At 45.0% G+C, this 18,985-nt stretch overlaps 1 protein-coding gene and 1 long non-coding RNA gene across 5 annotated transcripts; both read right to left on the minus strand.

Moving 5' to 3' along the window:
• Positions 1 to 49: 49 nt before the first annotated feature.
• Positions 50 to 1,504, minus strand: LOC124670881 (UDP-glycosyltransferase 73C4-like). Its single transcript, XM_047207350.1, has one exon. It carries the CDS (start codon positions 1,502 to 1,504, stop codon positions 50 to 52), a length of 1,455 nt encoding a protein of 484 aa, XP_047063306.1.
• A 9,627-nt stretch (positions 1,505 to 11,131) lies between these two features.
• On the minus strand, positions 11,132 to 17,103 carry LOC124678020. 4 transcript variants are annotated; one of them, XR_006994303.1, is made up of 6 exons: positions 17,051 to 17,102; positions 16,737 to 16,822; positions 14,834 to 14,948; positions 14,583 to 14,736; positions 12,534 to 12,580; positions 11,132 to 11,332 (listed from the first exon to the last, which is right to left on the minus strand). It is a non-coding gene; the product is annotated as an uncharacterized LOC124678020 (long non-coding RNA). The 4 variants fall into 4 exon arrangements; XR_006994304.1 differs by lacking the exons at positions 11,132 to 11,332; positions 12,534 to 12,580 and adding an exon at positions 14,361 to 14,406; XR_006994301.1 differs by lacking the exons at positions 11,132 to 11,332; positions 12,534 to 12,580 and having other exon boundaries at positions 14,447 to 14,736.
• Positions 17,104 to 18,985: the final 1,882 nt, after the last annotated feature.

An 18,985-nucleotide genomic window follows, 5' to 3' on the forward strand; every position in this document is an offset into this window, starting at 1 on the left:
GGCATGAAAGCTTTTATTTTATTCATGGGTGCAGGGGCAAAGGAAAACTCTAACGGTGTCCTCCTGATCTTGCTTCCATCAGATCATCAAGCAGACGGTGCAGATCATGGTGGGAGGAGCCTCCTTCCGCCACGGCTGCCTGAGCTTTCACGGCGAGGGCCATTGCCCTGGTCCTCGCGACGTCCACTGGTCCTCCGGGTTGCATGAATGCCGTCAGTGCCCGAGCCACCGCCTCGGCAGGGATCACCTCGTGCTCTTCGTACCTTGTGCTCCGTACGCCGGCCCCGTCGGGCCACAGCCGCTCCCCAACCCCAAGCACCTCCGTGAGCAGCCTCTCGTTGATGAACTGCTCGAACACCATCGGCCATGTGAGCACCGGCACGCTTGCCGCCACGGTCTCAATGACAGAGTTCCACCCGCAGTGCGTCACGAAAGCCCCCACGGCCGGGTGTGCGAGGATTGCCGTCTGCGGAGCCCAGGCCGTGAGCAGCTTCCCTCTGTCTCCGACACGCTCCACCCACCCCTCCGGCGGACTCCAGCTCTCCGCCCTCACCACCCACATGAAGGACTGACCGGAGGCCTCCAGCCCGAGCGCGAGCTCGTGCAGCTGATCGTCAGAGACGGGGGCTAAGCTGCCGAAGCACACGTACACCACCGACCGATCTGGCTTCGAGTCGAGCCAGTCGATGCACTCGGAGTTGCCAGCGATGGTACCATCCGCGTCGGCTGGCGATGGTGGTGGTAGAGAGAGAGGGCCTAGCAAGTAGGCGCGCTTCGCGTAGCCGTTTCGCAGGTATATCTCGATGTACGGCTGCTCCAGGTCCGAAAATGTGTTGGCGGCGAGGCCGAAGCAATCGGCCTGCGCCGCGAAGAAGTTCTTGTTCGTGGAGTCATCGATCACCCGGTGGCTTCTCAAGAATTCCGGCAGCTCGGCGCTTGGTATCCGTATATCAGGGCACGGAAACTCGGGGACGACGACGACGCTCGCCGCCGTCACATCGGCGTTGCCGAGGTGGCGCATGGCGATGGCCGGGAAGGCGCCGGTGGCGGTGAACTGGACGCACGGCACCCCGAGGTCGTTGGCGATGGCGGCGTTCCAGTAGAAGTGTATGTCGGTGACGACCGCGTCCGGCGACTGCGCCCGGATGAGCGGCTCCTGCACGGGTCGCATCAGGGCCTCGCTGAAGGCGGCGGCGTCGATGCGCCACGCGTCGCCAGGCGCCGCCTTGCTGAGGTTCTCCACGCCCTCCGGGATGCCGTCCACGGCCGGGAACGGGTACGTCGCCGCCTTGACACGCGCGGCCGCACGTCCATGCCGCTCGAGCAGCGATTCGAGGAGCGGGAGGTTCCCCGGCGTGACGGCGACGGTGGCCTCTACGGCGGCGTCCGAGCTGGCCGTGGTGAGGCGGACGGCGAGGTCGGTGAATGGCCCGATGTGGCTGGTGGCGAAGAAGGGGAGGAGCAGGAGGCGCAGTTTCTTGCTGCTGCTCATGGCGGAGGTCATTTCGTTTTCTTTGGCGGAGGCTCGTGGAGCGGTGGAGTAGAAATAGAGATCGCACGGGTGATATAGTAACGGAAATCCTACACCTACGTTTTGAGAAGGCGCTAGTTTCGATGACGAACGGGTAGTTGTACACACTCTCTTCCAGCACCGCTAGTCACTTGACTGAATTCTGATAAGAACATACTCTAGTAGCTTGATCGGTTATGAAACTACCCGCCAGCCACAGTGTGCTGAGCACCGAGCCACCGTCTGTTGAGGGACACGTCATCACGTTCTCAAGCTTCCAAGGAGGAAAGGGCCGTATCTGAAATGGAAGCCCAACCCAAGGGGAGAATGCGACACCAGCCCAAGCGTCAGCAGAGTGGGTTAAATAGAATCACAGTACCCTCCGTTCCAAAAATAAGCGTCACAAATTTGTTTGGCTTCAAATTTATCTACATAACAAATTATGTTTAGATACGTGCAATTATAGATAAATTTTTGATAATTATTTTTAATTTTTTAATAATTACTTTTTTATGAAGGGAGTAGGTGACTTGGCTTCGATTAGGGCATCTCCAGCGGCGCGACGCATTTGACGCTCAAAAGTGGTCGCGAGCGTCCGTTTGCGTCGCCCCGCGGACGCCAAAATGACCGCGAGGGGCGAAATGTCCGTTTGCGTCGGGGGCTACCTCCAGCGGTCCGACGCATTTTGGACATGCAATCGTTTTTTTTGCTACTTCTTTTCAATTTAGTTGAATGATCAAGTTTTAAACGCCGAAAAAGATGTACTCATGATGTCATGTTGGTCCAATCGAATAGATTATAGCCTAAACAATTAACCGGATACTTCAATCGACTAGTTTCAAACATATTTAACATACAAAGAAGAAGAAATTTAAAAACATATAAACTAAAACTATTTTTTGGCCTTCTTGTTAGAAGGCCCTGCGTCGTCGTCGTCGTGGAAACTCCTCCGCCTCTTTCTTGTCACCTCGTCGTCGGAACTGGAGGACGACGCGCCCGTCGAGGAGTTGAAACTGGAAGAAATGGTGTCTTCGTCGTCGTCGTCGGTGAACGGACGACGACGCGCCGCCCGTGCCAGCGCCCTGGACTTCTTCCTTGCCGCCGCCTTATCGTCCGCCGCCTCCTGCGCCTCCAATCGGGCGAACTTGCTGTCGGAGTCCTCCTCTTCCTTCTGGCCCTCCTCCTCGTCGTCGGCGTCGGCCGGCAGCGCCGCCTCCGTCCTCCTCCCCGGCCTTCGCTGCCATTGCCGCCTCCGTCCTCCTCGTCCTCACTCTGTGTGGAGGTATGGTAGCTGGGCGTGGAGCCCGGATCGCTTGGCGTCGCCGGCGATTCCCACCAATGCAGGAATCCGGGCGACTTGCCCTCGCTCTCCGAGTCGGACGGCAGCGTGTAGTCGCTCATGACGTGCCGGTGTTGGAGAAGAAGAAGAAGAAGAGGAAGAAGAAGGAGGCGGTTGAACTTGAATTACCGTAGACGCGGGGTTATAATGTGCGCGGATTAACGGCGGCGCGTAAAACGAAGAGGCCGGCGGTTGCTCTTCCGCGGCGGTTCGGCGCTCCATTGCGGCGGTTGGTCGCCGCGGTTGCCACACCGGCACGCGTTGTGAATTCGAGGCCGATCGAACCTAGGTCGCTGCCATGAGGGCCCGTGGGGACGCGAGCGGACACTCTGTGGCCAGGTTTGCGTCTCCGCGGACGACCCGGTCACTTTGCGTCGCCCCGCTGGAGGTGGTGCCAGACGCATTTCCGGTCCGCGCGGACGCAAACGGTCGCTCAGCGTCCGTTTGCGTCGCGTCGCGCCGCTGGAGATGCCCTTACTCTGGTGGAAGTTAGCTTGTAATAACGCGTTCGACTTTGGGGTCTCGAACATATACCGCTGTCGGAGCAATTCCCTCTCCAATCTTTCACGATAAGCTTAGACCTGAAGGACACCAACCAAACATGATCGCATTTTATTTTGCAAAAGACATTAAATAATATTTGAGCATCGATCGGAAGGGAAAATTAAACATGGTTTCCCTTTCTATTAATCCGTACAAAAATACCGGTAATTTGATAATACATACATATATGGGTCCTTATAAAAATGTAATAACTATATTAAAAGTCGTCCTCGTCACCAGAGGAGATGGTGTCGATGCCGTTGTCTCCCTTGTCGATCTCGGCATCGTCGACGGCCATGCCTTCTCCAGAGCCTGATGCCTCGGCATCATCGGCGGAACGGCCGCTACAACGCGTTGACCCGTCCATTTCCCGAGCTTCCTAGGATGCCCCGCGCCTTGCCACCACGGCCATTCAAATCTCAACAAGCTGGTCGGTGGGAAGCTGTGGAACACCCGTTGTGTGGCCTGCCTTCTCCGGACGCACTGCAACGAGATGACATGGATCCAGTCCGTGCCCTACATCTACCTTGGCAGCACCGCCACCGTGGAGGACATCCTCAACAGAACCACCTCCGACGGCTTCCGCAAGGCCACGTCCGACTATGTCCGTCAGCCCATCCCCAAGGACGGGTGGGTCAAGATATTCGACTTCCTCGCCAAGCCCAACTCCGGGATCATGATCGTTGACCCCTACGGCGGGAAGATCAGCGCCTTCCCGGAATCGGCAACGCCGTTCCCTCACCGTGGCGGCGTGCTATTCAACATCCAGTACATGAACTTCTGGTCGGCCGCCACGGACGGTTCGGCGCAGATCAAGTGGCTCAAAGACTTCTACGCGTTCATGGGGGCGTACGTGAGCAGCAACCCGAGGCAGGCGTACGTGAACTACAGGGACCTTGACCTCGGTCAAAATGTCGTCGTGGGCAACATCACCAGCTACGAATCTGCCAAGGTTTGGGGAGAAAAGTACTACAAGGATAACTTCAAGAGGCTCGCGTTCGCCAAGGGCAAGGTTGATCCCGACGACTACTTCAGAAACGAGCAGAGCATCCCACCACTAGTGGCGAGAAAGTAGATGGCATGCGGGGGGATGGATTTATATCGGTTTATGTTTAGATGACTATTTTTACTTTGTGTTTTATTATGTGTATTATTTCTCTTGTACCAAGAATAAGCAGTGAAAAAAAAGGAATAACATGATCATGATCAACCTTGTTGTTGTCCGCGCCGCCACGAACGAATCTCGGCACCAAGAATATGTACGTGCCGACGCCAGAATGGAAATCCAGGTCGATCGCGCCAGTTGCTGCCTTCAATACCCAGCCCTATTTGCTTCAGTCTCGCTCTTGGGAATTGCTACTTGCTTCTTTTGGATCACGGCGTGGAAAATGGAGGCATCTAGGCGCTAGCAGCCACTGAAAATAGCAGTCTATTCGGTGAGTTCAGATGTATCCATTCGAAGAATTAGCTGTCAAACTAACTTGTCCATTTAAATAAGATCAAAACAATATTTTGAAGTGACAGATTGAAAATAGTGCAAGTACTTGTAGAAAATTCGGCAATGGAAAGAACTATTCAGACTAAAAAAGAGTGCAAGTACATGTAGAAAGTTTGGCCATGGAAAGAACTATATTCAAATGATTACCTCTAAGGTCGCATTGTTCGGCTTCCAACAGTGAAATACGTATTGACCACTAATTTGAGAAGTGCTTGAAGCATACAATGGATCAAAGTTGCCATTTTTAGAAATTGCATATGGCTTACCGTGCAGGAAAAATAGGAGCTATTTTTAGTATCCCGTGAAACTTTACCACATGAGTTAATATACATGTAATCCTTTCATGGAGTTGCTTTGGAGTTTCGGAAATTTCAGGAAATTTGGGAAACTCAAATTGTTCTAAATAGGTTGTGCTTCGAAGGTTCGTGGTCTTTGCCAAGGACCGCAAAGTTTATGTCCGTTGTACGGTTGGGGTTCGAGAGAAATCCCAGCTCGACTTGCGTCGATGCTGGCAGCGATATATGACGCCCACTGGCTCCTCTCTCCTCGCTAGAGGTATTTCCATGGACCCGTCCCTTACTACTCGTCCATGCCAGCAGCCCATCTTTGGGACAGACTAATTTCTTGGCGAAAGCTCTCGACGTTATCGCTCTTCAGCGTCACATTTTTTCTTAGTGTTGGAATATGTTCCTTCTGCGATAGAAAGGCTGAGCACACGGCTGGACGGCTGAAAAGAAGACAAAGCGAGACCACGTTGGTAATGGTGATGGTGACGGTGACACCCATTGCAGTCCCGCGCCGGCACGCCCTTCCGAGGAGGTCGATGGATCTCGTCGGAGCAGTGGCCGCCACCTTCGTCTCGGCGATGCATGGTCACCACAGCCGCGAGATGCGTGACGAGCTGTGCGAGGTCCTCCTATCGTTGGTTCTTTGCTTGCCGGCGAGGCAGTTGGCGGCGTCCACAACCCTGTCGCTGGTCAACGACCAATAAGGCGGGCGACAGCCAGCCCCATGCATGCGTGCCCATGAGATCCTCCACGTACGCATGAAAATAAAAAGTCGTGTCGCTTTGCCACATGGTGGATTCAACCACTACATGTCTTTCTCCTCGTGTCCGCGTCAATCCATCAAGCTGCCGCTGTCCTCTATTTTCTCATGAACCCACCCAGAGCACATGCTACCAAACCCAATCTTACTATTTGATGGTTTGTTGATGTATACCCCAGTAGATTAGAAAAATAATGCAACAAAATCGCCCCATATATGCCACAAATCATAACTCTCATCATAACACAATTTGTATGCTATTGCATCAAAGATTTACAAAATATATTATACATACGACCTTTTACGGCAACCTTTCCAACAAATAACTGTAATCATGTCTTAATTGTATGGAAGGGAAAAATAGCTCATTTCATCTACTCTTTTCAATTTGATTCATCTCTGTTTCGTGTCATATTCCCCAATGTGTTCTTATATCTCCTGTGTCCATTTTTTCTTTTAATTGTATGGAAGGAAAAAAATAGCTTGTTTTCTGGATTTCTTTTTTGCAGTGAACAAAATAGAGAAGAAATAGGAGGGCGGATCAGATCGACCGGAGATTCACACGTGTGTACGCGTTCCAACTAGATGATGCCGCCCTTGTAGAAAAACCACGGCAAAGTGCTTTGCAGCACACCCCCCAGGACCTCCCAGGTCTACAGGCTGCCGCCACGTGGCTCCTTTGCCGTGCGTGTGCACACGGCAAAGTGACCAAAAGTCCTTTGCCGTGTGCACACGCACGGCAAAGGGCCTTGTTTTTTTTATTTTTTTGCTGTTTTTTGCTTATTCCCTGCATTTCAAATATAGCAATTGACAATAAAGCATATACTCATATAATCTTCAACATAACATCACCAAACACTACTACGGGAACACCACAAATACATCAAACACACATATTCATGCATTACATAGAGTCCATAGTCCATCCACACAAGTTACATAGTGCAATGTCCAATATTACAATCCATTACAAGCATACAATCCGACAAAGTGCACGAAGACCATGCCATCAACCTTGTCCTCCTCCGCTTCCGCCGGCCTCATCGTCATTGCCTTGTGACATATAATCTATAAGCATGTTGATGGAATGAACATTTGCATTTGCATATTGAACACTTGAACAAGTAGCGGGTTGGGCACAAGAGGACTCACCGCGGTTCATGCTCCGGATGATGTTCATGTTGTTGACGGTGATAGGTGTCCCCGGGGTCTCGATTGGGCGGTGGCGGCATCCACGGCATGGAGTAAGGTGGAGGAGGAGGAAGACTCCCCGGTGGAGAAGTCGAACCGTCGGCTCATCAGCCCAGCTCATCCGTGCTCGCTGCCGCTGCATCATCTCGCTGCTGTTGTTGCATCTGCTCGCATCATCCGTGTCCGCTGCTCGCTGGTACTCGGAACCCGCCGCTCCAAGTTCCGTGCGTGCTCCTGGGCCGCCTGCTCCTTCGCTGCCATCTCCTCCTACGTTGTGTTGCCGCGATGTCATTAACATTTCAATGGAAAGCATGTGCATGTAAAGGAAATGTAGAGACCCGAGGAAGAACATACCCGTAACCGCTCGACAGCTAGATCCGAAGCCCGTGGCCGGGGCTCTACCTCAGGCTGGCCGCTCTTACGACCACGACGGATCTGGCGGAGAGAGGGAACCCTCGCTGGGTCGACGCACCCGTCACCAAACCATAGGCGGCCATGCTTCAAGCCCATCCCCAAGGACGGGTGGGTCAAGATATTCGACTTCCTCAACAGAACCACCTCGGACGGCTTCCGCCACTATATTCAAATTATTACCTCTAAGGTCGCATTGTTCGGCTTCCAACAGTGAAATACGTATTGACCACTAATTTGAGAAGTGCTTGAAGCATACAATGGATCAAAGTTGCGATTTTTAGAAATTGCATATGGCTTACCGTGCAGGAAAAATAGGAGCTATTTTTAGTATCCCGTGAAACTTTACCACATGAGTTAATATACATGTAATCCTTTCATGGAGTTGCTTTGGAGTTTCGGAAATTTCAGGAAATTTGGGAAACTCAAATTGTTCTAAATAGGTTGTGCTTCGAAGGTTCGTGGTCTTTGCCAAGGACCTCAAAGTTTATGTCCGTTGTACGGTTGGGGTTCGGGAGAAATCCCAGCTCGACTTGCGTCGATGCTGGCAGCGATGACGCCCATTGGCTCCTCTCTCCTCGCTAGAGGTATTGCCATGGACCCGTCCCTTACTACTCGTCCATGCCAGCGGCCCATCTTTGGGACAGACTAATTTCTAGGCGAAAGCTCTCGACGTTATCACTCTTCGGCGTCACATTTTTTCTTAGTGTTGGAATATGTTCCTTCTGCGATAGAAAGGCTGAGCACACGGCTGGACGGCTGAAAAAGAAGACAAAGCGAGACCACGTTGGTAATGGTGATGGTGACGGTGACACCCATTGCAGTCCCGCGCCGGCACGCCCTTCCGAGGAGGTCGATGGATCTCGTCGGAGCAGTGGCCGCCACCTTCGTCTCGGCGATGCATGGTCACCACAGCCGCGAGATGCGTGACGAAGTAAGATTTTTTTGGGGGCAACTACGGCAGGCAAAAGCCTTCCTTAACCTTTTTAAATTTTTTACGAAGTCTGGAAATACAACTACAGGAACCCAAACCTGGCTGCCGAAAGAAAGAAAAGAAAGCTAGCAAAACTAATCTGAGATCTCACTAAGAAATTGGAAAACTCTAAGATCCAGACCTCTGTACGCGTTCCAACTAGATGATGTCGCCCATGTAGAAAAATAGCGGCTGGGTAGTGATCAACGAATCCAAAAAGCATGGAGAGTTACCTGCCGTAGGCCAGGATGTAAGTCGACGACAGGGATGGAAATACCAACCATGGCCTCGCCTCCGCCCAACTGATTCGCCATCAGCATCTCCTCGTCCTCGTCCTCGCCGACGCCAAAGTCCAAAGTCACAAGTCACGCGATAGCCGACGCGCGGCTGTGTGGTTGTGGCCTCATACTTATAGAGGAAAGGCAAGTTTGAATTGAAATGATGAAATGACTGAAGAGCGGGAAAGGAGATGATATTTTCCAACTCTCTTGGATCGTTGCTTGGTGAAAATGATGTATGGCCAAGATTTGTTAGTGCCACGGATTGCTCACGTGGAAAGTCATCCAGCGTGAAGGAAACACCACCTAAATGAGGGCATTAATTGTGCTACTGCACCCGAGGCGATTGCATTTTTTTCTGATGGGTAGTTATTGTGTTTGACGATTCAATCTAGACACGCCCCATGAACCAGGCTTTCAGTTGTTTTCTGACGGGTTCGTCAAGTAGCCGGGGTCTGCGTAACCTGGGTTTTTTTTTGATATTATTCTTTTGTTTTTTAACCGTGACCAATCTTCTCCGTAAGTACCTCGGCTAGTGCGTTGTTTTCTCAGTCACATAAAAGGCCTGACTAAATGTCTGTCCTCTTAGGGTCTTACTTACTAGCAGACCTTTGACTACAACAGCACCACATAGGAGCATATTGTTTTAGCAGGCTGAACTTGAATGAATATGGAGGAACATAAGCTAAGAAAATATTGCCGTGGGCAATGCTATTTTTTGGGGGACTTTGATGACACAGCAAAAAGAAGACCCTTTGATGTTTCAGTACAAAATTCAACTTACAGGTTCTGTTAAATACATAATGTGACATAATTAAAAATGAAGATTACAGATGTATAGTACAAAGGAAGCACAGACCCTTTGGCTGGCATGTATGGGTTGCGCATCTCATGAGTGAATCAAAACTGAAACTATTATTCACAAAGCTGCAGATCAACTCATATCTTTCCTGTGTGTTTGTGCAGACATTGACCATCAGTGGGTGTCCCCGAGGAGTAGCCAACCATGAGCAGCATCTAGAAAGTCAGTCGCCGACATACATTCAACATATACCCACTGCCGTTGCAGCCTCCGGCCACCCAGCGGACTGAATGTGTACTTCACTGCCGAGTTAGCCGTGTGCATCGACAGACACGCGATAGCTGACGCGCGGTTATGTGGTCGCGGCCTCATATTTATATCATTATATGGGAGAAAGCAAGTTTGAATTGAAGAGATGAAATGGCTATAGAGCGGGTATGGAGATGAGTTTTTCCTACTCCTTTACATGGATTCGTTGCTTGGTGGAAATGATGTATGGCCAAGATTCCATAAATCAGTCTTTCGTTTTTATTTTTTGTCATTAATCCAGTCTATTAGGAGGTTGTTGGTTTCTAGCTTTTTTGCTTTCTTAACCCATGGTCAATCGGTCGGGGTTCTCGACCACAACTCCAGTCGACCACAACTCAGGGCTCCTTTGATTCAAAGGATTTGCATATGAATTGTGTAGGATTTGGTTCCTATGGGAAAAATTCCTATACATGTTGTTTGATTCATAGGAACCTATCCTATAGGAAAAATTCCTATAGGAATCTTGTAGTGTAATTCCTATAGGAAAAAAGCATTAGCTCATACCTCATGGAAAAATTCCTTTGCTACAATCAAACAAACTTCATCTTCCTATAGGTTTCTAGTAGACATGCCATTTCAATCCTATACCTTTCCTATTCCTATGCTTTTCCTATCCTTTAAATCAAAGGAGCCCTCATATCTTTCCTGTGTGTTTGTGCAGACATTGACCATCAGAGGGTTTCAAGTTTCATCCTTTTGAACCAACCACGAACAGCGTGTAGCAAGAAAAGCCAGCGACATAAATTCAACTCATGCCAACAACTGGCAACAAAACAGCTTCCATCCATACGTCAATGCCGAGCTGACCGCGTGCATTGACAAATATGGAACCATGTGGTCACCTCTGGCCTCATGTTTCTTAGCTTCCACAGGTTGTAAAGATGGTCATTAAGCCTGGCATTCATAAACAGCAAGTACAAATGTGCATATCCAAAATATCAAAAGAATCATCCACAAAGCCAACACACTAGGCATGACCATTACTAATACAAAAATAGAACTATGGGAATCTGAATGCCTACATTCACATTCAACTATTCAAAGCAACCATGTAATACAAGATACCTCAGCACACATGGCGTTTCAATTAAACATTTCACAAAGCACAAATAGTGTTAAACAAGGTAATATCCCAGGAAAACAAGGAAATAGCGACAGCGCTACACTTCTTCTCTACCATTGTGCCCTTCACTTGAGTGGTGACATGTCCTCTCGCCATCCTCACCTAGAAGCTTGCAGAGGCCAAAGCCAGCGACCTTAACAGCCAGCCAATAGCTCTTTGAGGAGAATGTTGTCTCATTTGATGTCCCGGTGGAAGATCAGAGAGTCCGCATGCTCATGCAGGTAGGAGAAGCCACTCGCAGCACCAAGCATAACACAGAGGCTCCGCTTCAAGTCCAGCACCAAGCCCGAATTTCCTGATTGATGGGTCTGCGAGAAATTGCATCTGTGAGGATCTCTTTCAGTGTGCCATTGGGGATGTACTTGTAGACTAGCGCCTCACAACAAAGCAGGGCCAAATGCTCTTTTACCAATCTGCTCCAACACCTCATACTAAAAAGATGAGATCACATGAAAACGTAAGAAAAGACAAGTGATCCTAGATTACATATGGAATGGGAAGGTCATAAGATGACTGCACTATATTTTGGAAATCCAGCACCACGTAGCAAATAGTAAACATAAGAATAAAAAAGGACAACTCATGTGATATACAGTTCAGCTCCATCACAATCTCAACCAACGATCTTTATCTCAAGTAGTAATTAAGAAACACCACGCATCAACGGATCAGCCTCGGCAAAGCACAATTGTGGAAAGTCTCGGCAACAAAATCATATTATGCATGCATGAATGCAAGTTTTCCAAATGATGCATGCATAAACGTAAGTTTTTGGTATGTTGCATGCATGAAAGCAAAAGTTTTTCAGTATAAATAAAAGTCTCGGGAAGAAGATGATATTATTGTCCCGCCTAGTCAAATACGAGGAACATAATAATCTACCTGCAAGTAATTATCTACCACAAGCAACAATGATGTAACATCAAGCACACCCTTTTGGTCTACATGTGAAACAGTAAGGAGGTGTTGGTACTGACATCCTAGATGGCCGTCTCACGCAGCAATTCAGGGACATGGTCGGTGAAGATGGCGACGGCAGCAGTAGTGCCGGGTAGAAGCCAGCAACAGCAGCCCATGCAGGTCACTATCAAATTCCAACACTTTAATCTGAATCAGTTGTACCAGAAAAAGCTTCCAAACAACAACAACAAAGCCTTTATTCCCAAACAAGTTGGGGTAGGCTAGAGGTGAAACCCATAAGATCTCTCGTAACCAACTCATGGTTCTGGCACATGGATAACAAGCTTCCACGCGACTCTTTCCATGGCTAGTTCACCAGAAAAAGCTGCCCTAAACAAAAAAAATTGTACTAGAGAACAGAGGTTGAGTTTTGGCCCAAGTCGATAGTGACAGCACTCATAGGTACATCACGGCAGCACCGAACCTCAAGTGGGCTTGTGGTGGCACAAAAACCGAACCATATGCAGCTACAATGTCATCGATGCTCTTGTCCATGAACAAATAGAGGAACAAATAGAGGATAGCTAGGACAATCAATCCAACCTTTACCTCAACGTGTATGAAAGGTACCTCCCAGCAGAGAAGGGCTACAACACCTGCATGCAAAAAATAGAATGATGTTCATAAGAAGGCCACAACACGAGGCTTGCATCCAACAAATACAATCAAAAGACGTAAATTAGGTACCATTAACCAATGCGATAAGGAGACCCATGCCCAGTAAAAAAAATCCAAATTCTAGCACGCAGATATACCAGGACTATGGTACACACTCGAAGTCAATACCAACATTAAGAAGACCCAATCCACAAAAAGCAAGGCACACGAGTGCAAGTCATATTCTGACAGCCATGTGTGTCTCCAAGTAACATATATACACAACATGTTATAAAACCAAAGAAGAAAACTTGCAAAACTTTGGCAATTTTAGTATCTTCTTACATTATTTACAATGTAAATAAATGCGTGTTCAACTATTACTACTTGCACTTACATATATTGGTTTTATATTTTTCTACATAATGTAAAGAATCAAGGAGGTGACTAGGCATGTCCAGGTCATTTCATATTGCATAGCTGTAACATTTATTTGAAAGGTGGTCGACGAGAGAGTTGTTTCTTATGCAAGGCAAGGAAATAAGACATAGATGACTACTACATTTATTAATAGTTATATACCAATCTCTGTGCTGCAAAACTATACAAATTAGAAGGCCTGTTTTTTCATGAACATGTCGCACACAAAGACCATGATACTAATTAATATAGCTGTACATTTATTAAATGTTCAGGTACTAAAATAGTTGTCCATTCCTTTAAGAATTCTAAAGTATTTATCTAGTTCTACAAATTATATGCATATATACGCATCTAGAAAGAAATAAAAACAAAGTTGGGATGTAAAGCTACTGGAAGAACTCATGGACATTTTTCTCAAACCATATACAAAAGTGTAACGAGACAAAAATGGACTTTAGGACAAATATGATTAGAAATCGAGGCTTTAATAGTTTTGATCTGTTACGAGTTTGCCTTCATGTTAGCAAGCATAGCTCAAATTGACAAGAAAATTTTACAGAACCCTCCAAATAAGTAACAAAGCTCAATCGAAACGAGAGAATGAACATGCCATGATTTGTTCTATGAAACAAAAGCACAACTTCCTAGTTTAATATAGTTTTAATGGTTTGAGTTTGTCTTCATATTAGTAAGCACTTCTCGGGTTAAACGAGAAAACACCACCACAGACCTCGAAATTTGTCGAAACTGAAATAAGAACAAGAAAAGGAACTAAAAGAACAAGATTTTTATTTCGAAGCAAGACTAAAAGTGGAGTCACTCAGTTCAATAGTTCTGAATGGATTAACTTTCTCTCCATACTCGTAGCACTTCTTAGGATAACGAGAAAAACATCACCACCGAATTTCGTAAATAACTTGAAGCAGAAATAGAAAAGTAAAATAACAATAATACTGTTTTGTAAGCAAAAAGTGGAAGCGCTCAGTTTAATAGTTTTGAATGGTTGGTGTTTTGTCTTACCATTAGTAAGCACTTCTGTGGTTAACAAGTAAACATCCACAGTCTCCAAATTTTGTAACAAGCTTAAACCAGAAATAGAAAAGGATTATGACAAAAAACAGTTGTCTTCTTCTAAGCAAGAGTACAAATAGTCTTCACATTCCATTCACTCTATGCACTCTATTATTGGCAATCCAAACAGGGCAATGATAACTACATCCTCATGATCCCTCAAATCAAATGTACGGTCCAATGAAAAACGACCTCAATTGTAAAAGCAAGATTGGCATTCCAATTTGATATGAAAAAACAAAAGGTTTGCTCATATATTGGTGCAAGGAGAGTCTCATAATCGTGTAAACCACCATCGACGTAACCATCCAAGAAGAGGTAATCAATGTAACTAAAATTCCAAAAAGATGTACATAACACATCAGGAGAATATTTTTCAGATTCAAAGAAGCTTAACGCACAAACCAAGACGTTAAGAGCACATGTTACTAAAATTAACTTGACATCAAGTGTTTTAGCAGTCCTTTAATGAAAGAATTGTAGTTTTGGTGTCCCAGAGATACTAACCTATCCTCGAAAATATGAACGAACCGGGAAAGTAGAAGGAGACAAGTATCTCACTATTATCTTGAGTGGCTTTTACAGCAGCTAAAGTAGAACTAATTGGCTCAGCTTCTGCACAAACGCTTCAACCAAATAATCAACACATTTACTTGATCCCCTGCAGCAGAAAAAATGAAGTTTGAAACATCTCATAATCAGCACGCTGTGGAAAGAAATAAGGTCAACACAAGTCTAAGAAAAGAAATGATACAAACCTCTGCCAAAAGATCACGGAGTTCTCAGGTATGACATGAGTATACATATCCCCATTCACAGCAGGAGCAACTGGCTTCTGCTCACATACAAGTGGTTGGCCCAACAACCTTAAGTCTGCATGTGAACAATATAAGAAAATTTCATTTTAACTTGTAAGAGATAAGACGACAACAATAAATGCCTAGTACTACAAAAGATATGCTCCACTACGACTACCACTTGTATGATAAATAAAAGACACCATATGAACACTACTGAGGCAAATTTTCTTAGCGCAGGGACAAATAATCGACGTCTGCAACTAAATTTGGAGCAAACGAGTCTACAACTGTGAATAATAATCGTATTGTTATGAATTACGAAAGCATGTTTCTTTGAGAAGATACTGTCTTAATTAGCACTATGGAAGATACTGTCTTAATCGTATTGACCAATGCGAGAAGGAGACCCATGCCCAGTAAAAAAATCCAAATTCTAGCACGCAGATACACCAGGACTACGGTACACACTCAAAGTCAATACCAATATCCCAATCCACAAAAAAGCAAGGCACACGAATGCAATGACAGCCATGTGTGTCTCCAAGTAACATATATACACAACATGTTATAAAACCAAACAAGAAAACTTGCAAAACTTTGGCAATTTTAGTATCTTCTTACATTATTTACAACTATTACTACTTGCATTACACTTACATATATTGGTTTTATATTTTTCTACATAAATGTAGAGAATAAAGGAGGTGATTAAGCATGTCGAGGTCATTCCATATTGCATATCTGTAATTTAATTGAAAGGTGGGTGACGAGAGAGTTGTTTCTTATGCAAGGCAAGGAAATAAGACATAGATGACTACTACATTTATTAATAGTTATATACCAATCCCTGTGCTGCAAAACTATACAAAATTAGATGGCCTGTTATTTCGTGAAGATGTCGTACACAAAAACCATGATACTAATTAATATAGCTGTACATTTATTAAATGTTCAAGTACTAAAATAGTTGCTCATTCCTTTAAGAATTCTAAAGTACTTATCCAGTTTTACAAATTATATGCATATATACGCATCTAGAAAGAAATAAAAACAAAGTTGGGATGTAAAGCTACTGGAAGAACTCATGGACCTTTTTCTCAAACCATATACAAAAGTGTAACAGAGAAAAATGGACTTCAGGAAAAATATAGTAACAAAGCTAAACGAGAGAATGAACATGCGAGAATGTGTTCTTCGAAAGAAAAGTACAGCTTCTCAGTTTAATATATTTTTAATGGTTTAACTTTGTCTTCATATTGGTAAGCATTTCTCAGAGTTAAACAGAAAACACCACCACAGCCTCGAAATTTGTCGAAACCGAAATAAGAACAAGAAAAGGAACTAAAAGAACAAGATTTTTATTTCGAAGCAAGACTAAAAGTGGAGTCACTCAGTTCAATAGTTCTGAATGGATTAACTTTCTCTCCATACTCGTAGCACTTCTTAGGATAACGAGAAAAACATCACCACCGAATTTCGTAAATAACTTAAAACAGAAATAGAAAAGTAAAATAACAATAATACTGTTTTCTAAGCAAGAAGTGGAAGCGCCCAGTTTAACAGTTTTGAATGATTGGTGTTTGTCTTACCATTAGTAAGTATTTCTGTGGTTACCAAGTAACAGTCTCCAAATTTTGTAACAAGCTTAAACCAGAAACAGTTGTCTTCTTCTAAGAAAGTACAAATAGTCTTCACATTCCATTGACTCTATGCACTCTATTATTGGCAATCCAAACAGGGCAATGATAACTACAACCTCATGATCCCTCGAATCAAATGTACGGTCCAATGAAAAACGACCTCAATTATAAAGCAAGATTGGCATTCCAATTTGATATGAAAAAACAAAGGGTTTGCTCACATATTGGTGCAAGGAGAACAGTAGTAGTCTACCAACTGTGTAAACCTCCATCGACGTAACCGTCCAAGAAGAGGTGATCAATGTAACTAAAATTCCAAAAAGATGTACATAACACATCAGGAGAATATTTTTCAGATTCAAAGCTTAACACACAAACCAAGACGTTAAGAGCACATGCTGCTAAAATTAACTTGACATCAAGTGTTTTAGCAGTCCTTTAATGAAAGAATTGTAGTTTTTGTGTCCCAGTAGAGACTAACCTATCCTCAAAAATATGAAAGAATGGGAAAAGTAGAATCGGACAAGTATCTCACCATTATCTTGAGTGGCTTTTACAGCAGCTAAAGTAGCACTAATTGGCTCAGCTTCGCACAAACGCTTCAACCAAATAATCAACACATTTACGTGATCCCCTGCAAGCAGAAAAAATAAAGTTTTAAGCATCTCATAATCAGCAGATCGTGGAAAGAAATAAGGTCAACACAAGTCTAGGAAAGAAATGATACAAACCTCTGCCAAAAGATCACGGGGTTCTCGTGTATGATATCGTATACATATCCCCATTCACAGCACGAGCAGCTGGGTTCTCGCTTCTATAAGTCACATACAAGTGGTTGGCCCAACAACCCTAAGTCCGCATGTGAACAATACAAGAAAATTTCAGTTTAACTTGTAAGAGATAAGACGACAAAGATAAATGCCTAGTACTACTAAAGAGATGCTCCACTACGACTACCACTTGTATGATAAATAAAAGACACCATATGAACACTACCGAGGCAAATTTTCATGGCATGGTAAAGTCTAAAATAGAGGAAGTAGAGTGAACAAGAAAGCTTAGGTTTTTCACTCCCATTGGCTCATCCAACTTAAATGGGTATACAATAGATGGTGAACACTAATAAAAGAGATGAACTTTAGTTATCCAAAAACTCAGCCAACACACCTCGAAGAAACATAATTGCTGAAAGCATCATGGTTAATATTTTAATGACTTGGAAACATACTAGCTAGAAGCATCATTCACCGAGCAAACAATCCTATAGTTCAAAGATTAACAAGACCATATAATGTTCTAAGATATTATTCAGTACAAGTGGTTCATCCAAGAAGTTCACTTTTACATACCACATACACGTGGTTCATGAAAATATGATTAGGATGAAAGTATGATTGGGATTACTACACAACACAGCTTGCTGTGCAGTAACAACAAGAAAATGGCATTTAACAGCAAGAAAAGTGGACGAATTACACATTGATTAGTACTCCCTCTGTTCCATATTAGTTGTCGTTGATTTGGACGTATCTACACACATTTTGTGTATAGAATACAAACAAATCTACGACAACTAGCTAGTATCTCTTCTCGGACAAGAGATAGCAACTTCTCACTTGTTAAAAAAGGCTAAATATCTAGTAGCTATCATTCACGAGAACAAACACACATGGGTGCTCGACGGTCGGATCAGATCAGAGCACATAAGGTAGGTTGAAATCCGAGCTCACCATAGAGGGTTTATCGTAGTCAAGGCCGAGACATGAACAACAAGTCGCTTGCAGCGGCCATCGCATTGGAAGCCCTGGTCTTGTCGTCCACCCACGAACAGCCAGCAGCAGGCATGAAGGCTGCCTCGTCGACACGAGCAGCAGCAGTTGTTCCGTGACTTGTAGCCACGTCGGAGAGACGGTGCAGCCACAAACTCCCTCCTCCTTCCTGCTGGTTCCAGATCGGTTAGTCTAATATATTAGTAAGAATAGCTTAGGGTGACAAGAAAACAATACGAAGCCTCCAAATGTAGTAACAAAGCTCAATCGAAACGAGAGAGGGAACATGCCGAATTCATTATATCTTCTATGCGAGAAAAGTAGAGCCTCTCAGTTAATATATTTTAAATGGTTTGAGTTTGTCTTCATATTAGTAAGAACTTCTCGAGTTAACCATGAAAACACCACCACAGACCTCAAAAATTTGTCTAAACATAAAGGAACTGAAAGATGTTTTATTCGAAGCAAGACTAAAAGTGGAGTCGCTCAGTTCAATAGTTCTGAATGGATTAAGTTTGTCTTCATATTCGTAGCACTTCTTAAGTTAAGGAGAAAAACAGCACTCCAGTCAATAATAAATAACATAAAGCGGAAATAGAAAAGCAACAGAACAATAATAATGTTTTTTCTAAGCAAGAAGAAGTGTAAGCACTCAGTTTAATAGTTTTGAATGGCTGGTGTTTGTCTTTCCATTAGTAAGA

The sequence above is a fragment of the Lolium rigidum genome, chromosome 7, assembly GCF_022539505.1.
Source record: "Lolium rigidum isolate FL_2022 chromosome 7, APGP_CSIRO_Lrig_0.1, whole genome shotgun sequence".
NCBI lineage: Eukaryota > Viridiplantae > Streptophyta > Magnoliopsida > Poales > Poaceae > Lolium > Lolium rigidum.

Excerpts from the sequence above, each read along its gene's own strand:
- LOC124670881 (XM_047207350.1), bottom strand. The coding sequence starts at position 1,504 with ATGACCTCCGCCATGAGCAGCAGCAAGAAACTGCGCCTCCTGCTCCTC.